The sequence below is a fragment of the Coregonus clupeaformis genome, unplaced genomic scaffold (assembly GCF_020615455.1).
Source record: "Coregonus clupeaformis isolate EN_2021a unplaced genomic scaffold, ASM2061545v1 scaf0505, whole genome shotgun sequence".
In the NCBI taxonomy this organism is placed as follows: Eukaryota; Metazoa; Chordata; class Actinopteri; order Salmoniformes; family Salmonidae; genus Coregonus; species Coregonus clupeaformis.
Window position 1 is genome coordinate 108,499 of NW_025533960.1, and position 22,725 is coordinate 131,223.

General features: G+C 42.8%; 1 protein-coding gene and 1 long non-coding RNA gene across 9 annotated transcripts; both read right to left on the bottom strand.

Moving 5' to 3' along the window:
• Positions 1-29: 29 nt before the first annotated feature.
• On the bottom strand, positions 30-3,671 carry LOC123484946. Its single transcript, XR_006658793.1, has 4 exons — positions 3,630-3,671; positions 1,738-1,854; positions 1,480-1,533; positions 30-721 (listed from the first exon to the last, which is right to left on the bottom strand). It is a non-coding gene; the product is annotated as an uncharacterized LOC123484946 (long non-coding RNA).
• Positions 3,672-3,830: 159 nt separating this feature from the next.
• Positions 3,831-10,527, bottom strand: LOC123484947 (CD99 antigen-like). Of its 8 annotated transcripts, none has more exons than XM_045215755.1 (7): positions 10,418-10,527; positions 10,232-10,297; positions 5,958-5,987; positions 5,578-5,640; positions 5,164-5,202; positions 4,635-4,679; positions 3,831-4,423 (listed from the first exon to the last, which is right to left on the bottom strand). In XM_045215755.1, exons 1-7 carry the CDS (start codon positions 10,479-10,481, stop codon positions 4,254-4,256), a joined length of 477 nt encoding a protein of 158 aa, XP_045071690.1. In that variant the 5' UTR covers positions 10,482-10,527; the 3' UTR covers positions 3,831-4,253. The 8 variants fall into 8 exon arrangements, 7 of the variants coding, with proteins under 7 accessions (XP_045071690.1, XP_045071691.1, XP_045071693.1 ...); XM_045215756.1 differs by having other exon boundaries at positions 10,232-10,294; positions 10,418-10,520; XM_045215758.1 differs by lacking the exon at positions 5,578-5,640.
• Between the last annotated feature and the right edge of the window lie 12,198 nt (positions 10,528-22,725).

Genomic DNA, 22,725 nt, shown 5'->3' on the forward strand with positions numbered 1-22,725 from the left:
ACTTTTTTTCATTATACCTTAAAGTTGTAAATCCTTCTATTAAATTTGAATCCAGTTAATAATTACATGAATGTGCCATGTTATAAAATTATCATTTGTGTGCATGGTTTGTTTTGATTAGTGTAACTACAGATTCGCCTGGGTTATATTTTAAAACAAGCGCTGACATTTTATGAAACGAGGGATCCTACTGCCTATCAGAATTGAATCGAATATACATGGAGACAGTTAAAGTAAAACAAATACAACAAAAGCTATGTGCAATGTAAACAGTCAAATGTAAAATGCAGTTATGTATACTAGCTAGGCCTACTAAAGTATGAAATGAAAAGTAATGAATGTGATGAAAAATCACATCAGCATATTGAAAGACAATTGTTTGGTACTGAACAATATACAATGAAAAGTATCAATACATTTTCACTGCAAAAAACATGTATTCAAGTTGTAAATCTATCTAAGTGTCTTTACACAGCTAGATAAGGCAAAAAAAACAAGAAAACATATAACTAACATTCTCCAAATGTTAAATTCCAAATGAAAGACAAATGAAAAATATATATATATATATATATTTTTTTTATTGTATTTTTTTGCCCACTGAAGTCCCCCAGCAGACAGTTGATACCTGCTGATGGAAGAATGTGTTTCTTTGCTCAAGGTGCAGTTCCTCTATGATGATCTGATCGAAGTTAAGATGACCTGAGCAAGTTGCTCATCACTGGAATCAGAGGAAGCACAGAAATAATGGTTATGTTATGTTCACAAAAAATACACAAAAAATACATTGTAATTTAAAATAACTTCAAACCCTTCTCAGCAGACCTTTTTCCAAGGGTTCCCTTGCCCTAATCTGCAGGAACGAAAAGGAGGCCAGAGAGAAGTAAAGAAACAGAGGAGAAGCAAGACCCACCCAGAGAAAAGGTAGGAAAACAGAACAGGAATACTAGATGGATATAGTAGGTAGGCAGTATATATGAAGGTAGTAGATAATATAGGCAGTATATATGAAGGTAGTAGATAATATAGGCAGTATATATGAAGGAAGTAGATAATATAGGCAGTATATATGAAGGTAGTAGATAATATAGGCAGTATATATGAAGGTAGTAGATAATATAGGCAGTATATATGAAGGTAGTAGATAATATAGGCAGTATATATGAAGGTAGTAGATAATATAGGCAGTATATATGAAGGTAGTAGATAATATAGGCAGTATATATGAAGGTAGTAGATAATATAGGGCAGTATATAGGAAGGTAGTAGATAATATAGGCAGTATATATTAAGGTAGTAGATAATATAGGCAGTATATAGGAAGGTAATAGATAATATAGGCAGATATATGAAGGCTGTAGATAATATAGGCAGTATATATGAAGGTAGTAGATAGTATAGGTAGTATATTGGAGTAGTAGAGAGAGAGAGAGAGAGAGAGAGTAGGACTAATGAGATCGTGTAATAACTAGTACTTACCTTGGGGATCAGACTGAGCTCCATGTGCGTTCTTTCCACTTTCTGGGTCTACACCTGAATGGAGAAATACATAAGCATTTACATCGAAGAACATGTTATGTGCCACAGACAACTTTATAGCGGGACCTCTAGACCCTTGTATCTTGCCCTGAGACATGGCTGTAGACATGGCTGCCATATAGGCGTCTACAGCCAGGGCAACCTTGTATCCACCACTACACATACTGTACTGTTTGTATCCCAGTCCCATTCACTCACCTCCCTGAATCTTGAAACACAGTTTCTTCTTCTGGTAGGCAAAGTAGATGGAGGCAGCACCAAGAAGGGCCACTCCTATTCCACTCACTATGCCAGCGATCTGACCAGATCCAGCTTCTACATGTACACAACAAAAAGATCCATTGTTGTTGTTGTTGTTTAGTTGTTAAGGTTACCCTAGACGTTTTCTCTCTGATTGATACTTAGAAAAGTCTATTAAAGAGAGAGTGTGTGTGAGTGAGGCTATTCATGTTGCATAACTTGCCTTTTTTTCAAAAACACATGAGGCTGTAGCCTAGTTTCACACCAATGGAAAGCAAATTGGATGTAGTCTATCACAGTGCCATCCGTTTTTGTCTCCAAAGCCCCATACACTACCCACCACTGTGACCTGTACGCTCTTGTTGGCTGGTCCTCACTACATGTTCGTCGTCAAACCCACTGGCTCCAGGCCATCTATAAATCACTGCTAGGCAAATCCCCGCCTTATCTTAGCTCATTGGTCACCATAGCAGCACCCACCCGTAGTCTGCGCTCCAGCAGGTATATCTCACTGGTCATTCCCAAAGCCAACACCTCCTTTGGCCGCCATTCCTTCCAGTTCTCTGCTGCCAATGACTGGAACGAATTGCAAAAATCTCTGAAGCTGGAGACTCTTATCTCCCTCACTAACTTTAAGCATCAGTTGTCAGAGCACCTTACCGATCACTGCACCTGTACACAACCCATCTGAAATTAGCCCACCCAACTACCTCATCCCCATATTGTTATTTATTTTGCTCATTTGCACCCCAGTATCTCTATTTGCACATCATCTCTTGCACATCTATCATTCCAGTGTTAATACTAATTGTAATTATTTTGCACTATGGCCTATTTATTTCCTTACCTCCATAACTTGCTACAACTTGCTACACAGTGTATATATATTTTCTGTTGTATTTTTGACTTTATGTTATGTTTTACCCCATATGTAACTCTGTGTTGTTGTTTTTATCGCACTGCTTTGCTTTATCTTGGCCAGGTCGCAGTTGTAAATGAGAACTTGTTCTCAACTGGCTTACCTGGTTAAATAATGGTGAAATAAATAAAATAAAATAAAATATTGCTCAATTTCATTCAATTTTAACCAAAATATTAGATGAGACAAAATGTTCAGCTGCCCCTTTAAGGGAGGTTACCTTGGTAACAGGGAAACTCCAGTTGTGTCATGTGTGTCTGTGTGTGTGAGATTTGGGATCTGACTAGGGCTATCAGTTGAAGTAGCAGCCTCAAACTAAAGTTGAAAAACAACCGAGCTTGTGAACAAAACAATGTAAATAGCCAAGAAACACGAGGACAACATCTCACTTTGTAGCCTTTCGAGTATACAAAACAAGCTCCTGACCTAAATAGATCTTAGCACAACATCTTACTCAACATATCACATTCCATATTCACTACGACAAATATATTTACTACGACAAATCCCCCTCTTCACGTCTCCCCAGAGACGTGACCAAGTAACAGTAAACAAGGAAAACTTTATCAGAAGATAAAGCTTTAATTCCCCCTCTTCACTGAGACGTGACACAAGCTAACAGTGCAATTGGCAAAATAGGGAAAACTTTATCAGAAGATAAAGTTTTGATTCCCCCTCTTCACGTCTCACCAGAGACGTGACAAAAAGCTTAAATGCTATTCATCATCCAGATATCCTTGGTCAGCATCGTCAATAGCAAGCAAAGGAAACATCTGACCGTTATCTGCAGGATTTGGATCAATAGCGGTGGTTATAATCCTGGTTGTCAGCGTCCGTATGCATGGAATGCAACAGCATCCACAAAGCACTAGAATTGCAGCAAAAACAGAGATGGATACAAGTATAGAAGAAACAAGCATTTTATATTTACCAAACGCATCCATTGAAGTATCCACCCCTGAGTGGCTCTTCATCTTGCCATTAAGAGTTCGTAACCCTTCCAGGGCGACAGTCAAGCTGCTATCTGCGGCAGTATTGTTGGGAATAAAGGTACAACATTGTTCACCAAACATTCCAGATATCTTTACCTCTGAATAAACTGCCTTTATTATACCATATCCACCCTGTCCAAAGTCTCTACTTGGTCTCAGTTCTCCAGTAAACTTGTGATATCAACACGAGTAAATTAGACCAACTTTTATGCCTGTGCGCAGCACCTCCAAAAATGAATCTATTAGCACTTCGCTCTGAGTGCACAGCTCTCCTGCCAGGCAGTGTTACTGCGTGAGGTGGGATATAGGATTCGTACTTCTTTCTGCGATTAGCAGCTATGAAACAAAACAGCAGAAATATTTTGAAAACAGCTACTGCAGCATTTTCTGGCAATAAATCACAACAATGTGCTCATACTTGACTTTTGACTATTTCTATTCACAAATGTAATGCTCGCACTGTAGAGACCTGCAAATTGAACACCGTGGCTGGTGAAATAGACATTCTTCCCTCCAATACCTAAATCTACCCGCATTTGGCGGGTGTTAACTTTATGCCCTGATCAGAACGTCTTACTGTGTTCAATAATCTGATAGCTAGATTCCTGATTCCAAATAGTATGGATGCTGTAATTACAAGTGATGAGTGTTACTTCAGCTGGTTGAGTTAATTTACTTACCTCCAGCTGGTTTTTGGGATCTACAGGTGCGGGAGGAGGGGCAGGTTTGGGATCTGGAAAGGACATCAAGTATATCAACTATAAGAGCATTGTATTCCACATTGGGCAAATAATTGGACAACATATTTAGTTAAGAACACATTAAATAAACACATTGATGTATCCAGAAGATCTAAATCATCTGAGAGAACAGAAAGAAAAGCTTAGTTGAAATGCATGTGAGCTATACATTTATTTAACATTTGTCAGCCATAGATGCCTTACCAGTTCCACCTTCTTTAGGAGGGATCCCAGCTGGTTTCTCAGGCTCTAAGGGGAGAAAGGGTGAATCAAGGAAGATGGATTAAAAAAAGCCTAAACTTTAAACTATAATTCCCAGGCTTTTCACCTTTGAGTCTACTACTTTAAAGCCAGGAAAGGAAAAATTATTCTAAATATAGCAGAATAGAATAAGGTGATCCAGGTTGCGATTTGCTGAAAGTTGTGACTGGTTGAATATAACTGAATACAACAACAGTATAACTATACAATTTGATGCAGTTATAAATGTATCACCCAAATCGCAAACTGGATAAACTCTTAAAGCAAATCAGTGAAAAATAAATCAGAGACAAGGAATGATCCAATCTTATTATCCCAGCACCAACGAGCTGATGAGAGACTTAACACAGCTACCTGTTGATTTAGAAGAGTAACCAAATGTAAGTCTGATACATAGAATGTTAAAGAGGAAAACCCAACACCAGCTTAGACAAAGAGGGACCCATCAACATCTATTAATGTGTCATTTTACCTTCTGGACCAAGAGCATCTAATAGATCAAATCCACCGCCTGGAGATGAAGTAATGTAATGACATGTATTTATGCTTAGTACATTATTATAACACTTTGTCAACACAGAAGAATCTGGTCATGTAGAGGGGTATTTGAAGAAGTGTGACAATATGGGGATGGAAAGATAACACAGAGAAGGCTGAATTCCTAAGACTACACAAAGGAAATCCTAATATTCAGTTGGTAAGAGTCCCTTCGGGGCTGGGCCACCCTACAGTCACATTCTGTGCTCATATTCTGTTTCTTTAAAGTGGTTATTGATGTGGTTCATGTTGAGTCATATGAGTTGGGACTTATGAGTTGTCTATGTTCCCTTGCTAGTGGCTTCTTGCTGACTTCCACGGTGTTATATTATGTGACTGGTTTCCCTACCTGGACTGGGATCCTTTGCAGGTTGCTTTGGCTGTTTTGGAATAGTAGTTGGTATAGGGTCATCATGTGTTATGAGTATTAAAACTAAAATTGTCATTTCTAATCATATATAAAAGATTTTCAGAAGGCCTACATTATATTTGGACATGAAATCCTGTTTAATAATAACTATTTAACCAATTTGCATTATGCAAAATGCATTCAATTGGATCAGAGCCAGACAGCGCTGTGAGCAGCGCTACAAAATAGGCAGAGGAGGAAGACGTACCACCTGAATATGGTGAGGAACAGCCATTACACCTGTTTCATCAGTATAAACTACATCTACAGTAGGCTTATCTAGCAACAGACATAAAAAAAAAAAAGATCAAGAAACTTACCAGAATCAAAGGCATCAGAAAGATCAAAGTCTGTGGGACAAAGATGAATTACTATTGGTCAGCCACAATGTCCAAGACAATGCCAACACACCCACAGCAATAGCTGTCAACCCATCTTAGTTAGCACCACCTTGTACTCAACTTTAACTGTGTGCTAAAAAAGTTCAATGGAACCACCAGTTGCTATGTGTGTGACTTTGATATTGTGATAGTGTTTGTGCTACTTAACAGCAGGTAGTACATCCTGTATTGGTTGCCTGGTGAGGTTTTGTTATGAGGGAACTGGCCTTGCCTGGCATGCAGTCTGGTGCCATTACAGACAGTTGCGGTTTGAATGACTCATAGGCAGCTGAAACTGGAGAGCTGTCTCCTAGAACACTCTACTTTCTCTACTCTGCCTTTGCTGTAGTTAAACCTTTGGGAATTAACCAAGCTAAGACTGAGCTAGCACACTAACTAATTAACTAATTATTCAACCCACTTAAAATAGAGGCCTCCCAGTTTGAATACATTTATATATATATATATATATTATTTAGCAGACGCTCTTATCCAGAGCAACTTACATGAGCAATTAGGGTTAAGTGCCTTGCTCAAGGGCACATCGACAGATTTTTCACCTAGTCGGCTCGGGGATTAGAACCAGCGACCTTTCGGTTACTGGCACAATGCTCTTAACCACTAAGCTACCTGCCACCCCACCATTTGCTTACTGCATCTGAACCTTTGACTGTATGAATAAGGTCTCAAGTGAAACTGAGCAGAAAACTCAGATAGTTGCTTATTACACTGTAAAACCAAGTGTTTAGGATCTGAACACATAACTAAACTAACACTTTTCTGAAAAACGTTTTAACACGCGTCAAGGCATTTAGACTTTCAATGAAAACACATCACAGTGTTTAGATTGTAAATACCAGAACATGTTTATGCATTGTAACACTTTTTAAACACATGAACACGTTTATTCAGCACAAGGCGTTTAGGTTTAAACACTAAACACTGGGGGTGTATGGAAAATGTATGCACTCACTAACTGTAAGTCACTATGGATAAGAGCGTCTGCTAAATGACTAAAATGTAAATGTCAAATGTGTTGTTTTAACACTAGGGAGTAAAGCTGTATTTGCACATTTCCCAGCATGCCTTTCGAGTGAATGTGAGAAATGCCCACCCATGACTGTGTTTGTTAGTGACAGAGACATGCTTGTTGCAATCATTTCTAATCCTGAAACCTTCACCAAGTGACTCCCTAAATTAATGCGTTTCAATTACAATTCAACCCTTTATGACCACATATTATACATTGAGTGTACAAAACATTAGGAACACCTGCTCTTTCCATGACATAGATTGACCAGGTGAATTCAGGTGAAAACTATGATCCCTTATTGATGTCACATATTCAATCCACTTCAATCAGTGTAGATGAAGGGGAGGAGAACTGTTAAAGAAGGGTTTTTAAGCCTTGAAACAATTGAGACATGGATTATGTATGTGTGCCATTCAGAGGGTGAATGGGCAAGACAAAATATTAAAGTGCCTTTGAACGGGGTATGGTAGTAGGTGAACTGCAACGCTGCTGGGTTTTTGACACGCAACAGTTTCCCGTGTGTATCAAGAATGGTCCACCACCTAAAGGACATCCAGTCAACTTGACACAACTGTGGGAAGCATTCAAGCCAACATGGGCCAGCATTCCTGTGGAATGCTTTTGAGACCTTGTAGACTCCATGCCCCAACAAATTGAGGCTGTTCTGAGGGCAAAAGGGGGTCCAACTTAATAGTATGAAGGTGCTCCTAATGTTTTGTACACTCAGTGTACATTTCATAAGACCTTTAGTTATGACCTAGTTATCTTCAACATTGTAGTCTGAAAATCTTGGCTTATGTGCCACATCAGACCTGCAAGGCACAATACGCTGGTTTGTAATGTGATTAGTAATTCCTATCAGAATCCAGCCAGAGGGAGGATATCCAAGAATTTGAATATTTTATCACCCACAACCTGCACTCAGAATGACTGCTACGGTGAAGGACTTCATAAACAAGACAACCTAAACCAGTGGTTCCCAACCAGGGGTACTAGGACCTACTTGGCCTATCCACAGGGGGTACTTGAGAAGACTCATGAGACCATCGGCCTACTGGTAAAATACTCTTGAGGGCTAATCAGGGCTACTCTTGAGGGCTAAACCATCTTAACTAGAACAACCATCTCAGTAACGGGTAGAATAAATCCAACCCCTCACAGATTGGATTAGTTTTTTTTATTAAGCTATTTATCTTTGTATAGTATAACAAAAATCAATGTGTATGAGGAAACAGATTTTTAAACAAACTATTCTAAAAATCAACCTGCAACAAAGCATGCTGGTAAATATGATAATGAGGCCCCTCCCATGTCTTTTTCACTCAGAGCAAGTTAACAGAAATGAACTCAACACAGTCAAGTAACAACAACACGTGATTGAAAAGATTTCTTGAATCAAATGTCCTGACCAGTATGGTGAAAGACATTCCTAACACTGATCTGAATAAAAGGCATGGAAAGACACATCAATTTCTAATTACTAAATGCACTCTAAACAGGATGATGGGAAAGTAAACAGTAGTGTTTAAAATCAGAATACTTAAGAGTGATGCGTTCTCCTGGTTGGAAACTGACTGGAAAAAAGCTGACTATCATGTTTAATCTTGCATTCTAAATGCCTTTGTTTAAGATGAGAAACCTTATTCGCTATTCTAAATGCCTAATGTTTAAGTTGTAAACACTGACATTTAGGTTATTAACCTGTCATGGTTTTACAGTGTACTTTCAGAAGAAAGACCAACAAACTATTAACTGTATCAACTAAGTAAATATAACCCATTCGTACTAATTATTTTCACTGTGTACTGGGCACTTGAGGCAATGATGGGGTAGTATAAAACAGTCTTTCATCAGTTCAGTCTGGCTTTTAAATCTAGGCATCACATGTCATCATGAAGACAGCGTGCCCATCTGGGTAGGGGTTTGGGGTTGCATGCCTGTCTCACACAGGAAGCCAAGCGACACAGCCAGTCACAGGACGGGAAATATATTTAGAATGTTATGTTCATTGGGTGTTGAGTATAACTCACAGAGGAGCTATAAGGCTAAAAAGTGTTTCAAAGTCCAATATCTTATAGGCCTACATATGTATGATCTTAATTTGAGCCAGTTTTCTACAGCAGGAAAATAATCCTGCAGCAACAGGAAATGTGAATTATTATGTGGATTAGAAGGAAAATAAAGTCTGAAATTTCAAAGTGGAAATTACAAACTTCAGAAGCCTTTTTTAAACCTTAAATACACTACAAGTTTAACATTTCCTGCATTGCAGTTTGAGGTTTTAAAAGGCTTATTGGAGCTACTTCTTATCTGTATTATTTTTCAACTGACACACCACTACAGAGAGCCTACAAAGAAAATAAGGTTGGCAGAGGGGGCCTTGGCTTGAAAGTGTCTTTAAATAAGAAAAACTTATTTGTTAGAGTTGTTAGTATGCAGTACAGGGAACTGTGTTCTGCAAACCACCCTTACCTTTCAGCAATTAAATCCTGCTAGAAAACAAAACACTCTCTCTGTGCCTTTCACACTTGCTTTTCGAAAGTTGTGCCCAGTTGTGCCAGTTAGCATTGCATGCACATGTGCTTCCCTATGAGCCAAAGACACTACCCTGACTATAAAGGGCTGACTAGACACACCCTTGAGTCATATACTACCACACTAAGATGAGTCAGAACTCTTCTGAGAGCTGTGATTATAAAACTGTACAAGAAGTACACACGCGTTGTAGTAGCCTACACGTTTGTAACAGTGTTATACTGCCTTGCTGTTACGGTAACCGCATGTCATTCTCAGCTGTGCAACTAAAAACTGCACGGATGAGTGGGATGGGAAACAAATGCATGCAACAGCCACGTGCCCTAACCCAAATAGACATAGCACATAACATGGGGGGAGGGGGCGCAGACATGGGAGTTTCCCAGTCTATTTTCTTGTCTAAATCTATAAACGTATTACTACTACTTCTAGGCCAATCTTGTGTGTACCTTGTCCAAAGGATAGGCCTAAGCTAGACGTATAACTTTAAATAGGCCTACGTTAACATCAACATAACAACAACAAGTAAACAACAACAATAGTCCTGATCGTTATTATCATCATATTATTATCATTATCATAATAGCTATTCATAATAGGCCTAATAATGGGTTAGTTATGTATCTTGAGTGGAAAAAAACCTTACCTTGTGTTTTCGTCCCTATAGCCAGAGTTACAAGCAAGGCAATCCATAAGCAAGATTTCATGTCTGCTGAATAGGAAAAAAACAGTTTTCCTGAATTATCCGATGCTGGATCGATATGGCTATTTTGTCAAAATAAATCGGTAACTTTAGGGTGTGTCAATGTGCGGTGCTGTCCTTCTTGCCTACCAGAACTCGAGTGTTCTCCAGTTACAAATTGGCAGTCAACTTTCCAACACGAATGAAAGAGCATTCAGGGTGGGTGTGGTGTGGTAACTTCATAAAATAAAGGCGTTACCCTGGCCGCTCATGACGTCACAGCCTCCATAACTTACTACATTCGCATCACACTGTATACAGTATATATATTCTGTTGTATTTTTGACTTTATGTTTTGTTTACCCCATATGTAACTCTGTGTTGTTGTTTTTATCGCACTGCTTTGCTTTATCTTTGGCAAGGTCGCAGTTGTAAATGAGTTCTCAACTGGTTTACCTGGTTAAATAAAGGAGAAATAAAAATTTAAAAATACTTTCAAAATCTTAGCTAGCAGTCATCATCATGAATCAAGTCAACAATCTACTGGTAAATCATTTTTAATCCTTGTCATATGAAGATAAATAATGAAGAGAATGTATAGATAAAACGTATCCGTGTTCATCGGCCAATGGACATAAACATTACACAACAAATTGGAAATCACAAATTCAACAGTGAGTGGTTTGGAAGGAATCGGTGGCTAACTGTAAGCATTGCAAAGCAATCACTAGCCTGCTATTCAGTGGAGTGGCTGCGTGGTCCCACATCTGGGATTAAGGGTCTCTTTTCCAAGTTTAAAATGATAAACATTCAACATTGGCCATGCTGTCAATGAAGCATGATTTGTGCCCCGCTCAAAACAACTATTAACTTGAAACTGTGGAGTCTTGAACTCACTAAAGTCAAGTTAACTGGGAACTCGGGAAAAACGAGCTCCGACTGGGAAAATACATTTTGAACAGTCATCCAACTCGGAATTGTAAATCTGGAACTCGGGCCTCTTTCTAGAGCTACTACCTGAAGATCACTGACCTCATCATGATTCGACCTTGTTTTTTCAGAGTTCCCAGTTGTCTTGAAAGCATCATAAATCCAGAGAACGCCAGACTTTGATGACTAAATTTGCCCACGAAGGACCGCCACGCCACCTTCCTGTTCAAGTGAGCACAGCACAACAAGGTGAGTCCAAAAATGTATTGTATGCTGCTGCATAAATTATGTAATATGCCAGGGAGATACTGTAGCTAAGAAAGTATTACTAAGTGTATGTTGTGTAGTAAGCTGTTAGTAGCCCATGTGCCCTCACCCTAATAATTTGGAATATTTTCCCCTCTTAATGTCGCCTACTCTTCTGACTTGGTGGTGCACATGTAGCCTATAACGTATTTTAGATAAATATAATCATCAAATATTGTAAGAGCTTTCATTGTCTGCTTATATGCCCCCTTTATTTATCCTACGGTTCTGGCTTGGTGTACAGGGATAACACTGTAAGAACGGCCCATGTTCTGAATTCTGTCACTGTACATTTCAAAAGTGCTAAACAAATAGTTATATTGATTACGTCCGTCTTAGCTCGCTCATTAATGTCTTAATCGAAATTATGGATTGCCTCTTATCCGCTTGTCGTCGCCTTATGCCATAGTTTGTAGCATCTCAGTTGTCATTAGAAACCACATTTGTTTAAGCAAGTCAGCCATATCAGCAAAAAAAAAATTAAAGGCAGTACATGAGGCTGAATGAATTGTTTCGCTGCCAGACAAGGCTCCGCTGATAGCCAGGCGTAGCAGTGGTAAAATGTTGGGACTGCTGTTGGGACTCTGCAGTTGGGACAGCTTTATGTAGGCCCTAACAGTTTGTGGGCACCGTTTGTCACCGTTATAGTGCAGTTCATGTATTGTTTAGTGTTGTGTTGTGTAGTGGCTTTGCTGGCATTCATCCCACATTTTTGTTTTTGTTTGCCCCAACAAGATTTACAAGCTAAAATAGCCACTGCTCTGATAACACCTTTGGCTATTTGAACCGGGCGATTGTGCCATCTAGCGAGATGTCATGGGTTTCACTTGAATTTGTAAGGTGCCTTTCCATATTAGTGCGGTGCGCGTAAAAGCGAAGAGAATGTGGCAACAAGCCATGAGTGAAAATGGTATTGAGAAATAATGTAGTTGGCAGCTATACTACAACCTCTCATCTTGTGAAAGAGTGTGTAGTAGGCTATGGCCTAATCGATGTAATGCATAGTCTATAATAGGGAAAATAACCAACATCGAATAACAGAGCACGATATTGAAATAATTGTTGCCTTATTATTTAAAAAAATGAATGAGATTTGAAATCGTCTCAGTTTATCAACATCTGAGGATTATGGAATCATGGCTTCAGTGTAGTCTATCTATAATGATTTATAATCATATTTGTGTTGCTTCAGTGAATGTTGAGGTCTCTAAGGACAAATGTATAGGCCAGTGGATGCCTGCCAGTCTGACTCTTCAAGTTGGCACGCATCAATGCAGATGCCAAGGAGGACTAGGTCGGGTGCTGTAGAGTGCAGAGAACGTGTCCATCATTTCATTCATAAGAGCCGAGAACAGAGCCCGTTTATTCCCCCTCTCCTTGCCTCGCTGCTGACATGCAGTCTTTCTTGTCTCCATTTAACAAGGCGATCTTAGTGGCTTTGTTTATTTTTGCCATCTTACTCATTCTTTATGTAATACTACGGTATATATGCCGAGACGTGGATTGCGACCACGGAATCTGACGCTTATCGTGAGAAAAGCAGACGATACCCCGACTTTAGCTTATACGGAGACGCGCCAGGGGTGACCCTTTGTAAGTCCAGCGGCGCGTCTTGAGTGCTCTGACCATAAGCTCAAGGTGCGTCATTTAACCAACCGTAACATGGAAATCGTTTGTATATATTGCTCATGTGGAGTAAAATATGTGCAGTTCCTTTTATGTGTATCGTGTAGGCTGAATAGCCTATTGCATTTTTATCTCCAACGTGTTGCGCCACATTCGTGTTAGCATGAGGTAGGCTATTACAAAGCAGGGGAAATGTTTCCACTTAATTTCTATTGGCATTCATTCTAGGAAATTGTCATAATAATATTTTATAATTCAGTAAAACGTATATTAGTGGGGCAAGCTGCTATCGTGTGACAAAGAAGGCGGGAAGGAGGATCAGGCTACACGGTTTTGAAGCATCCTTGTCACCCCTTATCCCCCTCGCAAATGTCCCGTTATTGGTCATCCAACAAAAAACACCGTTGACAATTCATAGAGACATGAGGAGGCATCGATAACATTTGAAATTCTATTTAATCCTTCTGGTTCTGATTCTGATTTTGGTTCATCCACAATTGGAAAGTGTGATGGGAATATATGGGACTGATTTTATTCTATGAATATTTCAATTCTGCGGAATGTCCTGTAAATTCTTACCTTTAAAACAGCTCTGCTTTGATATTTTAGTTCATTTGACCTTATACGGTGTCTTGTGTATCCAACATTAGATGTAATAACGCTGCAATAACAAAATCCCAACCGTCTCTATAAATATTTGCATTGAATTCAAAGAGAAAGCATTTTGATGCAGACACTGCATATAGCCTATTAATATTGTTGGATAATAATTTAGGCCTACTACCCCCAGTAGTCTATTCTACAATAAATAAAAAGTATCATTTAATAATTCCACGCAGTCCGAACTTCCCACCCACACTGAAAAAAAGAAGGTTCGTAAAGGTTCTTCCTCAGCTCTTAAGGTTCCTTGGATAACTCTTGCCTGGATAAAGAACCGTTGACTTAAGTCGTGGGGTTCTTGATGTGGATCTACTGTTCTTCAGAAGTCTAAAAGCTTCTTGAAATAAATGGAGGCCTGCATACATTTAAATTAGAGTTAAATGAACACTCAGCTGTGTAAAATAACCCCAATGTTGGTGTTAATAACCAGAGTTGAACCAAAACCATGCAATACAGGACCAGAAGTTATGGACACCTTTCGTCGAACATCTCATTCCAAAATCATGGGCATTAATATGAGTTGGTCCCCCTTCTTTGCTGCTACAACAGCCTCCACTCTTCTGGGAAGGCTTTCCACTAGATGTTGGAAGATTGCTGCGGACACTTCCATTCAGCCACAAGAGCATTAGTGAGTCGGGCACTGATGTTGGCGATTAGGCCTGGCTCGGCAGTTGGTGTTCCAATTCATCCCAAAGGTGTTCGATGGGGTTAAGGTCAGTGTCGGCAAGCTTTACACCACTCCAGCCAAAACTGGCTTGGCATTGCGCATCGTGATCTTAGGCTTGTGTGTGGCTGCTTTTGGCCATGGAAACCCATTTCATGTAGCTCCCGACTAACAGTTATTGTGCTGACGTTGCTTCAGAGGCAGTTTGGAACTCGGTAGTGAGGGTGAACTGAGGACAGACGATTTACGCACTACGCCAGCTTCAGCACTCGGCGGTCCTGTTCTGTGAGCTTAGTGTGGCCTACCACTTCGTGTCTGAACCGTTGTTGCTCCTAGACTTTGCCCACTTCACAATAACAGGCACCCACAGTTGACCGGGGCAGCTCTAGCAGGGCAGAAATTTGACGAGCGGACTTGTTGGAAAGTTGGCATCCTATGACGGTGACCACATTGAAAGTGACTGAGCTCTTCTGTTTCCTATGGAGATTGCATGGCTGTCTGCTTGATTTTATACACCTGTCAGCAACAGGTGTGGCTGCGAATCCACTAATTTGAAGGGGGTGCCCACATACTTTGTTATATAGTGTATTTCCCAGCATGCTCTATTGCTGGTTGAGTTTAAATTGTTTGTTTCAATATCTATGTTCTTGCATGTATGTTGATAACTAGTTAATCTTATGCTACTCAAATATAAATAACATACATTTTTGAAACTATTCCAATATGTTACTTGGACTTATTCTCGCACCTTTACTGAAATGGTTGTTCCAGTTTAGATGCTTTAGGTAGTCTCATATGTTATTCTTCCCAACCCTCGCAGTCATTCTGAATGCAGGTTACGGGTGAATAAAAATTCAAAATGTTGGATATCCCCCACTCTGGCTGGATTCCAATAGGAATTTATACATAACTTTACAAGCCAGCATAATGTGACTTGAAGCCTGATGTGGCCTGTAAACTATGAGTTTCAGGCCACTGTATTTGGTAAAACTAGGCCCTCAAAAGAAGGCCTAATGAAATATGTATTGTATCGTCTTAAAGCTGCAATATATAACTATTTGGGCGACCTGACCAAATTCCTACATAGAAATCTGAGTTACAGATCTGTATTCTCATTGAAAGCAAGTCTAAGAAGTGGTTGATCTGTTCTATGTGCACTATTTTCTTTTTGCTTCCCGTTCTTAAGTTGTGGTTTTGTGCAGATTTTACATTCAGTTATGGCTACACCAGCTTCAAACAGCTGAAAATACAATATTTTTGGTTATGGAAAATATATTTCACAGCGATTTAGATGGTACAATGATTCTCTACAATATACTTGCTTGTTTTGTCACATAAACTGAAATTAGGCTAATTATTCCAATTTTATCAACCTGGAAATGGCGTAAGCGATTTCTGCATAGTGCATCTTTTAAAGTATTTAATTGTAATGACAAGATATTCACTTAGGATCTCACTTTGTGAAGGCCACATGACTTAATATGAAAGAATGCAACAACTATGTCTCTGTCACTAGCAAAAAAATCACTGGAAAGGCACCCTGGGAAATATGTAGATCTGCATATTTCCCCGAGGGTGCCTTCGAGTTATTTTTTGTTTCTTAAAACCATACAGCAGCGCTATTCAATTCGTTCTGGTCCTGGAGGGCCGAAGTTCTTCAGAGACCCTACAATGGTTCCCCCTATGGCATCGCTCTCAAGAATCTTATTTGGTTCCAACTTGCACCTTTATTTTTGAGAGTGCAGTCTGAACTGATCTTTCTGCATCAACAAAATCCTATTCCCTATGTAGACGCAGTTGATACTCCTCACGGGAGACCTCTAAATAGAGAGAAATGTGTTTACATAACACTTTGAAGGGGGAGCTTACCCACCTGCTCTGCTCTAGCCTACCGCTCTATTAATTCCCTTACAAAGGTAAACCTGAAGTTTGTCAATCCCTCAGGGGGCCTTCATGGAATGGAGCTCCCTGCTGTTTGACAGACCACAAAGACAGTGCACTTTCCTGACAGTGGAAGCAACATCATCGAAACACACAACAATGGGTTGACTTGACAGACTATGTCTGTCATTGATGCTGTCTTGTAACTTTTTCAAGGACAGTCTTTAATAACCAACATCTGAGTCATTCTATCAACTGATGAGGCCGTGAGTCAGTCACACTACAATGCTATTTGGAGAACAGCAAAAACATGCAAAAATCACCCAAGCCATTATCACCTTGCTGCTGTAGCTTCATGTAGCGATCTACAAATACATAGCTTATTAGCTATACAATTAGCCCCTACACATTAACTCACATTAACTCAGCACCGGGATTAAAAAACTATAATTTAATATAGAAGGATTTGTTAGCAAAACAAGTATTTTATAAACAAAAGGTAAACAAATATGTTTCCTTTACAGAAAAAATAGTTTGTGCAGTTGTACAGCTAATTTCCTGCAATTCACATTTTGCCAGTACTTATGCCATGTTAATATGATATCTGAGTGAAAATGACCAACAAAATCAATGGGGGTCCCCTGGAGGTCAGAGTCCCCTGGGTAATTTTGCACATAATTACTACAAGTCGTGGATAGCTGGCTAGACTAACTATACTAATTAACCAATCAAAACAATGACTGGCATTGGCTAATTGAGTGAGACTGTCAGTAAGAGTAACAGAAAAACTGCTAATGCACAATCAATTTTCGGGAATTGCACCTTGTGTATTCTACTATTCTAACTCTCAACTACTAAGACCCGAGTGAGTCCTAAAATTCAAAACCTCGGTGTCCTCTTTATAGCTTCGGCCATGGTTCTGGGACTTTAATGAGCTGGCTAGCCAGCCTAGCAGTAAGATAGCTAAAAAGCTAGCAACAAACCAAAACATTGTCTTGAAAGTAGATTTTAGTTGCCTGGCTTGCTATTGATATATCCTAAATACATTTTTGAAGCGCATGCCTTTTTGGTGCAAAAAATTTGCAGAAGTAACATTGCTATTCGGACCAGATTGTTCGATGTCGTACAGACTGCCCGTTTTTGTGTTTATGCTTTTTCATAATGACAAGGACAAGTTTGATGTCGGACAACAACAATAGAAAGTTTCATGATTAAATACATCTTACCAAAGTAAGATGAAAGGTGATGTTTATACTGAGGACTTTTAAATATGTGCCAATCCAGTATTAAGCGGTGCATGGGTGAAAAATCACGGGGACAATCCAGAAGAAAAAAGCCATATTACAACCTATGTGTTGTGATAATTGCAATGGTTGCTCTTAACCTGTTAGTTTATATGCCTTGACACCGTGATATATAGACCTAAAGGCCGAGACAATAAGAAGACACAGTGGCAAATAAATTCCAACCACACATTTGTTTTATTAGAAAACTGGAGAGCAACATCTGTCCGTTGGAAGTCCACAAAACATAGTACATGTAACAAACCTACCGCGAGCCTTTGTCAAGCTTCCTGCCTCCTGTTTGTCTCCGGGCCTCTAGAGGTCATCTAGTGTTCCCCCTCTGCCTTAGTTCTTCCTCATTGTCCTATTTAGCTATCCAGGTCACCTGTGCCTTGTTTCCCCTTGTGTATTTTAGCTGTGTGTTTTCCCCTTTTTCTCACTTGGTTATTGCGTCCTGACTATGTCTCCTGCTGTGTCCCACCGTGTCTGTCCTAGTAAGTTGTTCAAAGTTATCTTTGGTTTGTTTTTCTCCCTACGTGGAGTTGTTTTGTTTTGCCTCCTGTTTTGGGTGATACTAATCTCTTCGGTAGGGTGTTTCATTTGGGTCCTACAACACCTCCTCTGTGGCTAAGGGGTAGTACCCCCAGCTCTCCACATCTGAGACCGGAGTTTCTAGCCCGGCTTGTGACAGAAACCAAGTCAATGCTGAACCCAGAAACACTCAGTTCCCCCGGACCTGTTGGCGGTGATCACTCGACATGAGAGGACTTCTTTCCAGCGCCATGAAGCCGTTTCTCCAGCCCGACAAGGAGGAGCTGATGGCTAGTCATTCTCAACTCCTGGCCGAAATAGTCGGGTTCCCTCCGCCAGCTCTTTAAACGCTTACTCCCTGGTCCTCTCCCTTCCCCCAGGTCACCCCAGTGACGACAGGTCGTCTCAGTTGGCGGAGCCCCGACTACCACCTCCCAAGACCCCTTTTCATGGGGATCAAGCTCTTACCAGGGTTTCTCTACCCAATGCTCCCTCACCTTTGAGCTCCAACCCTCAGGAAGTTTTCCCACAGACCGTTCCAAGATTGCCTACATCCCCATTTACCCTTCTTTCAGACAAGCTCGCCTGAGGCTTCCTGCGGTGTGGCAGTCCCAGGAGGCCTGTTGTGACTCCCACGCTGCATTTGTAGAAGAGGTTCAAGCGGGTGTTCGATCATCCTGTCAGTGGTAGGGAGGCTTCCAAGGCGCCTACTGTCTCTCCGTCAGGGGCCCCGAAGCACGGCAGATTTTGCCATTGATTTCCGGACCATGGCAGCAGGCGGATGGAATGATGAAGCGCTGAGGGTCTGCTTTCAGGGAGGGTTATCTGAGACCCTTCAAGATGAGTTAGCCACCGAGAACCAGCTGGTGATCTCGGAGTCCCTCATAGCCTTGGCCATCCGCCTGGACAATCGTCTAAAGAGCGGAGGACGGCTCGCCGTCAGTGTCTCATTCCCAAGTTCCTCTGAGCAGCTCTGTTTCTCCTGTTTGGACTCCGTCATTCAGAGCTTCCCGGCTCCTGAACTGCTCAGGATTCCCCGGAGAGCATGCAGTTAGGCCGTTCCAGGCTATCTCCCCTTGAAAGGGGAACGTCGCATGAGGGAACGTCGGTGCCTCTGCTGCGGGGTTGCGGCCACTTCCGCTCCACTTGCCCCGAAGGCTTTGAACGCCTGTGCCGCCCCAGCTACAGGAGGCTGTAGTGGGGAGGATTGGGCGCCTCCTACTAACGCTGTCTGGCTATTTCAGCCACTCTCTGTCCTGGGGGGCCTGGCATCGGGTCCAGGCTATGATCGATTCCGGTGCCGCAGGTGATTTCCCTGGATGTAACCTTGGCTAAAGAACTTAAGATCCCTACCCAACTACTTCCTCAACCCCAGGCAGTTACAGCCTTAGATGGCAAGACCTCTGGAACCAGGAAAGGTTACCGAGGCGACTCAGTCCCTGCAATTTCCACACTCTCTCAACACCAGCAGGAGGACCTTCTATCTGTTGTTGTCTCGTATCCTATTATCCTCGTGCACCCTTGGCTATGCAGACATAATCCCCAGATCGGCCCAGCCCTACGGGCACCATTCTTAGCTGAGGTCCCGCCTGCCCAACTCACCTGCATGCTTCAAGTCCCTCAGCCCCTAGTACCCAAGTTTCAAGAGTCTGTTGGCGTCTCCCGAGTCCCCCAGTGTTTACCAGCCGGTTCAAGGCAGTGTTCAGCAAGGCCCGGGCTACTTCCTTACCGCCTCGCCATTGCGTATGACTGTGCCATTGATCTACTCCTGGGTGCTGCCCTCCTAGAGGTTGGATCTTTCCTTGTCCTCCCCCAGACACGCAGCTATGAGACACCTACATTAAGGAGTCCTTGGCAGCCCGGCCTCATCTATGCCTCTACTTCCCCCGGCTGGTGAACCTGCCTGTTGAAAAGAAGGACGGGGGTCTTAGGCTTATGTTGATTGCAGGGGACTCAACAAGATCACGGTTGAATCGATAACCCCTTCCTCTCATGGCCACTGCTTTTGAGCTGCTTCAAGGGGCTTCCATTTTTTATAACTGAGTCTTCGCAATGCTTACCATCTCGTGCGGATCCAGAGAGGCAGATAGGCGGCGTTCAACTGCGCCCACGAGGCACTTTATGAATATCGGGTGATGCCGTTCGGGCTCACCAATGCCCCGCCCAGTATTCCAAGCCCTGATTTGTGATGTTCTCCCGGGATATTGTTAATCTGTTCGTCTTCGTAATACCTTGGACGATATCCTCATCTTCTCGAGGTCACTGAAGGAGCATGAGGGGCATGTTAGCAGGGTTCTCCAGAGGCTCCTTGACAATCACCTCTTCGTTAAGCCTGAGAAGTGTGAATTTCATGTTTCTCAGACTCAGATTCTCGGGTTTTGTGTCACTCCCGGGCACCTTGAGATGGATCCCAGAGGTCGGCGGTCCCGATTGACCCGCACCTGCCACGGTCAAGGAGGTTCCAGCGGTTCATTGGCTTTCAACTTCTATCAGAGACTGGTAAAATTTCAGCTCGGTGGTAGCCCCCTTGTTGACGCTTACCAGGGAGGAGGGACCAAGATTCACTGGGGTCGGAAGCAGCAGGGGCCTTCGAGGATCTCAAGCGCCTTCCGTCTGCTCGATTCTGGTAAGCCCCTGACCCAGAGAGACCTTTCGTAGTTGAAGTGGACGCCTCAGAGGTGGGGGTGGGAGCCGTCCTGTCACAGAGGGTGCGGATGGGAGAATTACACCCATAATGCCTTCATGTCTACGCCGCCTGTCTGAGGCCGCGCCCAACTACCACGTGGGGGATCTAGAGTTGCTTGCGGTAAAACTGGCATTGGAAGAGTGGCGCCATTGGCGGGGGCTCAGCACCCTTCCAGGTTCTCACAGACCACAAGAACCTGGAATATCTTCAACAGGCTAAGCGGATGAACCCTCGGCAAGCCGATGGTCCCTTTTCTTTAATCGATTCCAGATTCCTCCTGACTTACCGACCTGGCACCAAGACGTCAAGCCGGATGCTCTGTCTCGAGTCTATTCCTCCCGAGTTACAAGAGAAGCCCTTGGCATCGATTATTCCGAGGTCTAGGATCGTCGCACCTCTTCCAGTGGGAACTAGAGAGATACGAGGCTCTTGTCCAGGAGCCCGATCCGAGCGGTGGTCACTGCGGTCCTTCTATGCGTTCCTCTCTCTGTTGGAGCGCGTCTTGCAGTGGGGTCATGAGTCGCCCTTGACATGCCATCCAGACGGTGCTCGCACACTGGAGTTCCTCCGGCCGGCGGTTTTGGTGGCCGTCCATCCAAGAGGACGTGCAGGTCTGTATTTTGAGGCCTGCCCTGTGTGCAACCAGGAAGAATCGACACGCCAGCGACCCCCAGGGACTGCTCCATCCCTTACCTGTTCCTCAAAGGCCATGGTCACACCTTTCTCTGGACTTTGTTACGGGACTTCACTCTATCCCAGAGGTAACACCGTCATCCTAGTGGTGGTAGACCCGGTTCTCGACTGCCAGTTTATTCCCCTGCCCAAGCTGCCCTCGGCTAAGGAGACTGCTGAGCTCCTCGCACGAACCATGTCTTCCGGATTGTTGGTATTCCCCTGGGCTGGTCTCTGGCCGAGGTCCCCAATTCTCGTCCCGGTTTTGGGGGAGCCTTCTGCAGGCTTGTTGGGGGGCCACAGCCAGCTGCGTCGGGGTTCCATCCAGAGTCACAATGGCCATGGGCGGATTAAGTAGGATCTGGAGACCACCCTTGCGGTGTATGGCGGCCGTAATCCCACGTCTTGGGCCACCTATCATTTGGGCTGAATATGACCACAGCACCCTCAGTCCTCAGCCACCGGATTGTCCCCCTTTGAATGCCAGTTCGGTTTACAACCCCTCCATTGTTTCCAGAGAGGCGCAAGTTGGTGTTCCCTCGGCCCAGCGCTTTGTCCAGCTGCTTAGGGCCCGGACTAGGGAAGAAGGCCAGGCGTGCCCTCCTTGAGACCTCCCAGAGATACCAAAGTCAGGCTAATTGCTTCAGCAGTTTGACCTAGTTTCCGAGCTGGTCGAGTTTGGTTGTACAAAGAACCCTGCCCCTACGGGTGGAATCCAGGAAGCTTTCCCAGAGATACATCGGGCCTTTCCGCATTGCTAGAAAGGTTAACCTGTAGCCGTATCGTTTGGTTCTCCTCGCTCCCTTAGAGTTAACCCCACTTTCCTTTCCTCCTTAAACCTGTCTTGTCTTCTTCCTTTGCCCCCCCACGCAGACCCCCGCCACCTCCCAGGATCATTGACCCCAGCCAGCCTACACAGTCCGCCGGATACTGGACTCGGAGTCCAGAACTCTCTACTGCAGTATCTGGTGGACTGGGAGGGCTACGGGCCGGGGGCCTCTGGGTTCCAGCCAGGGACATCCTGGACTTGGAAGTTTGATCCGAGATTTTCGCACCCTGGGGCCAGGGTGTTCTGGAAGAGGTCGTCAGGAGTCGTTCCTAGAGGAGGGGTCCTGTGTAACTTTCTGCCTCCTGTTTGTCTCCGGGCCTCTAGAGATGTCTGTGTTCCCCTCTGCCTTGGTTCTTCCTCATGTGTCCTAGTGGCAGTCCAGGTCACCTG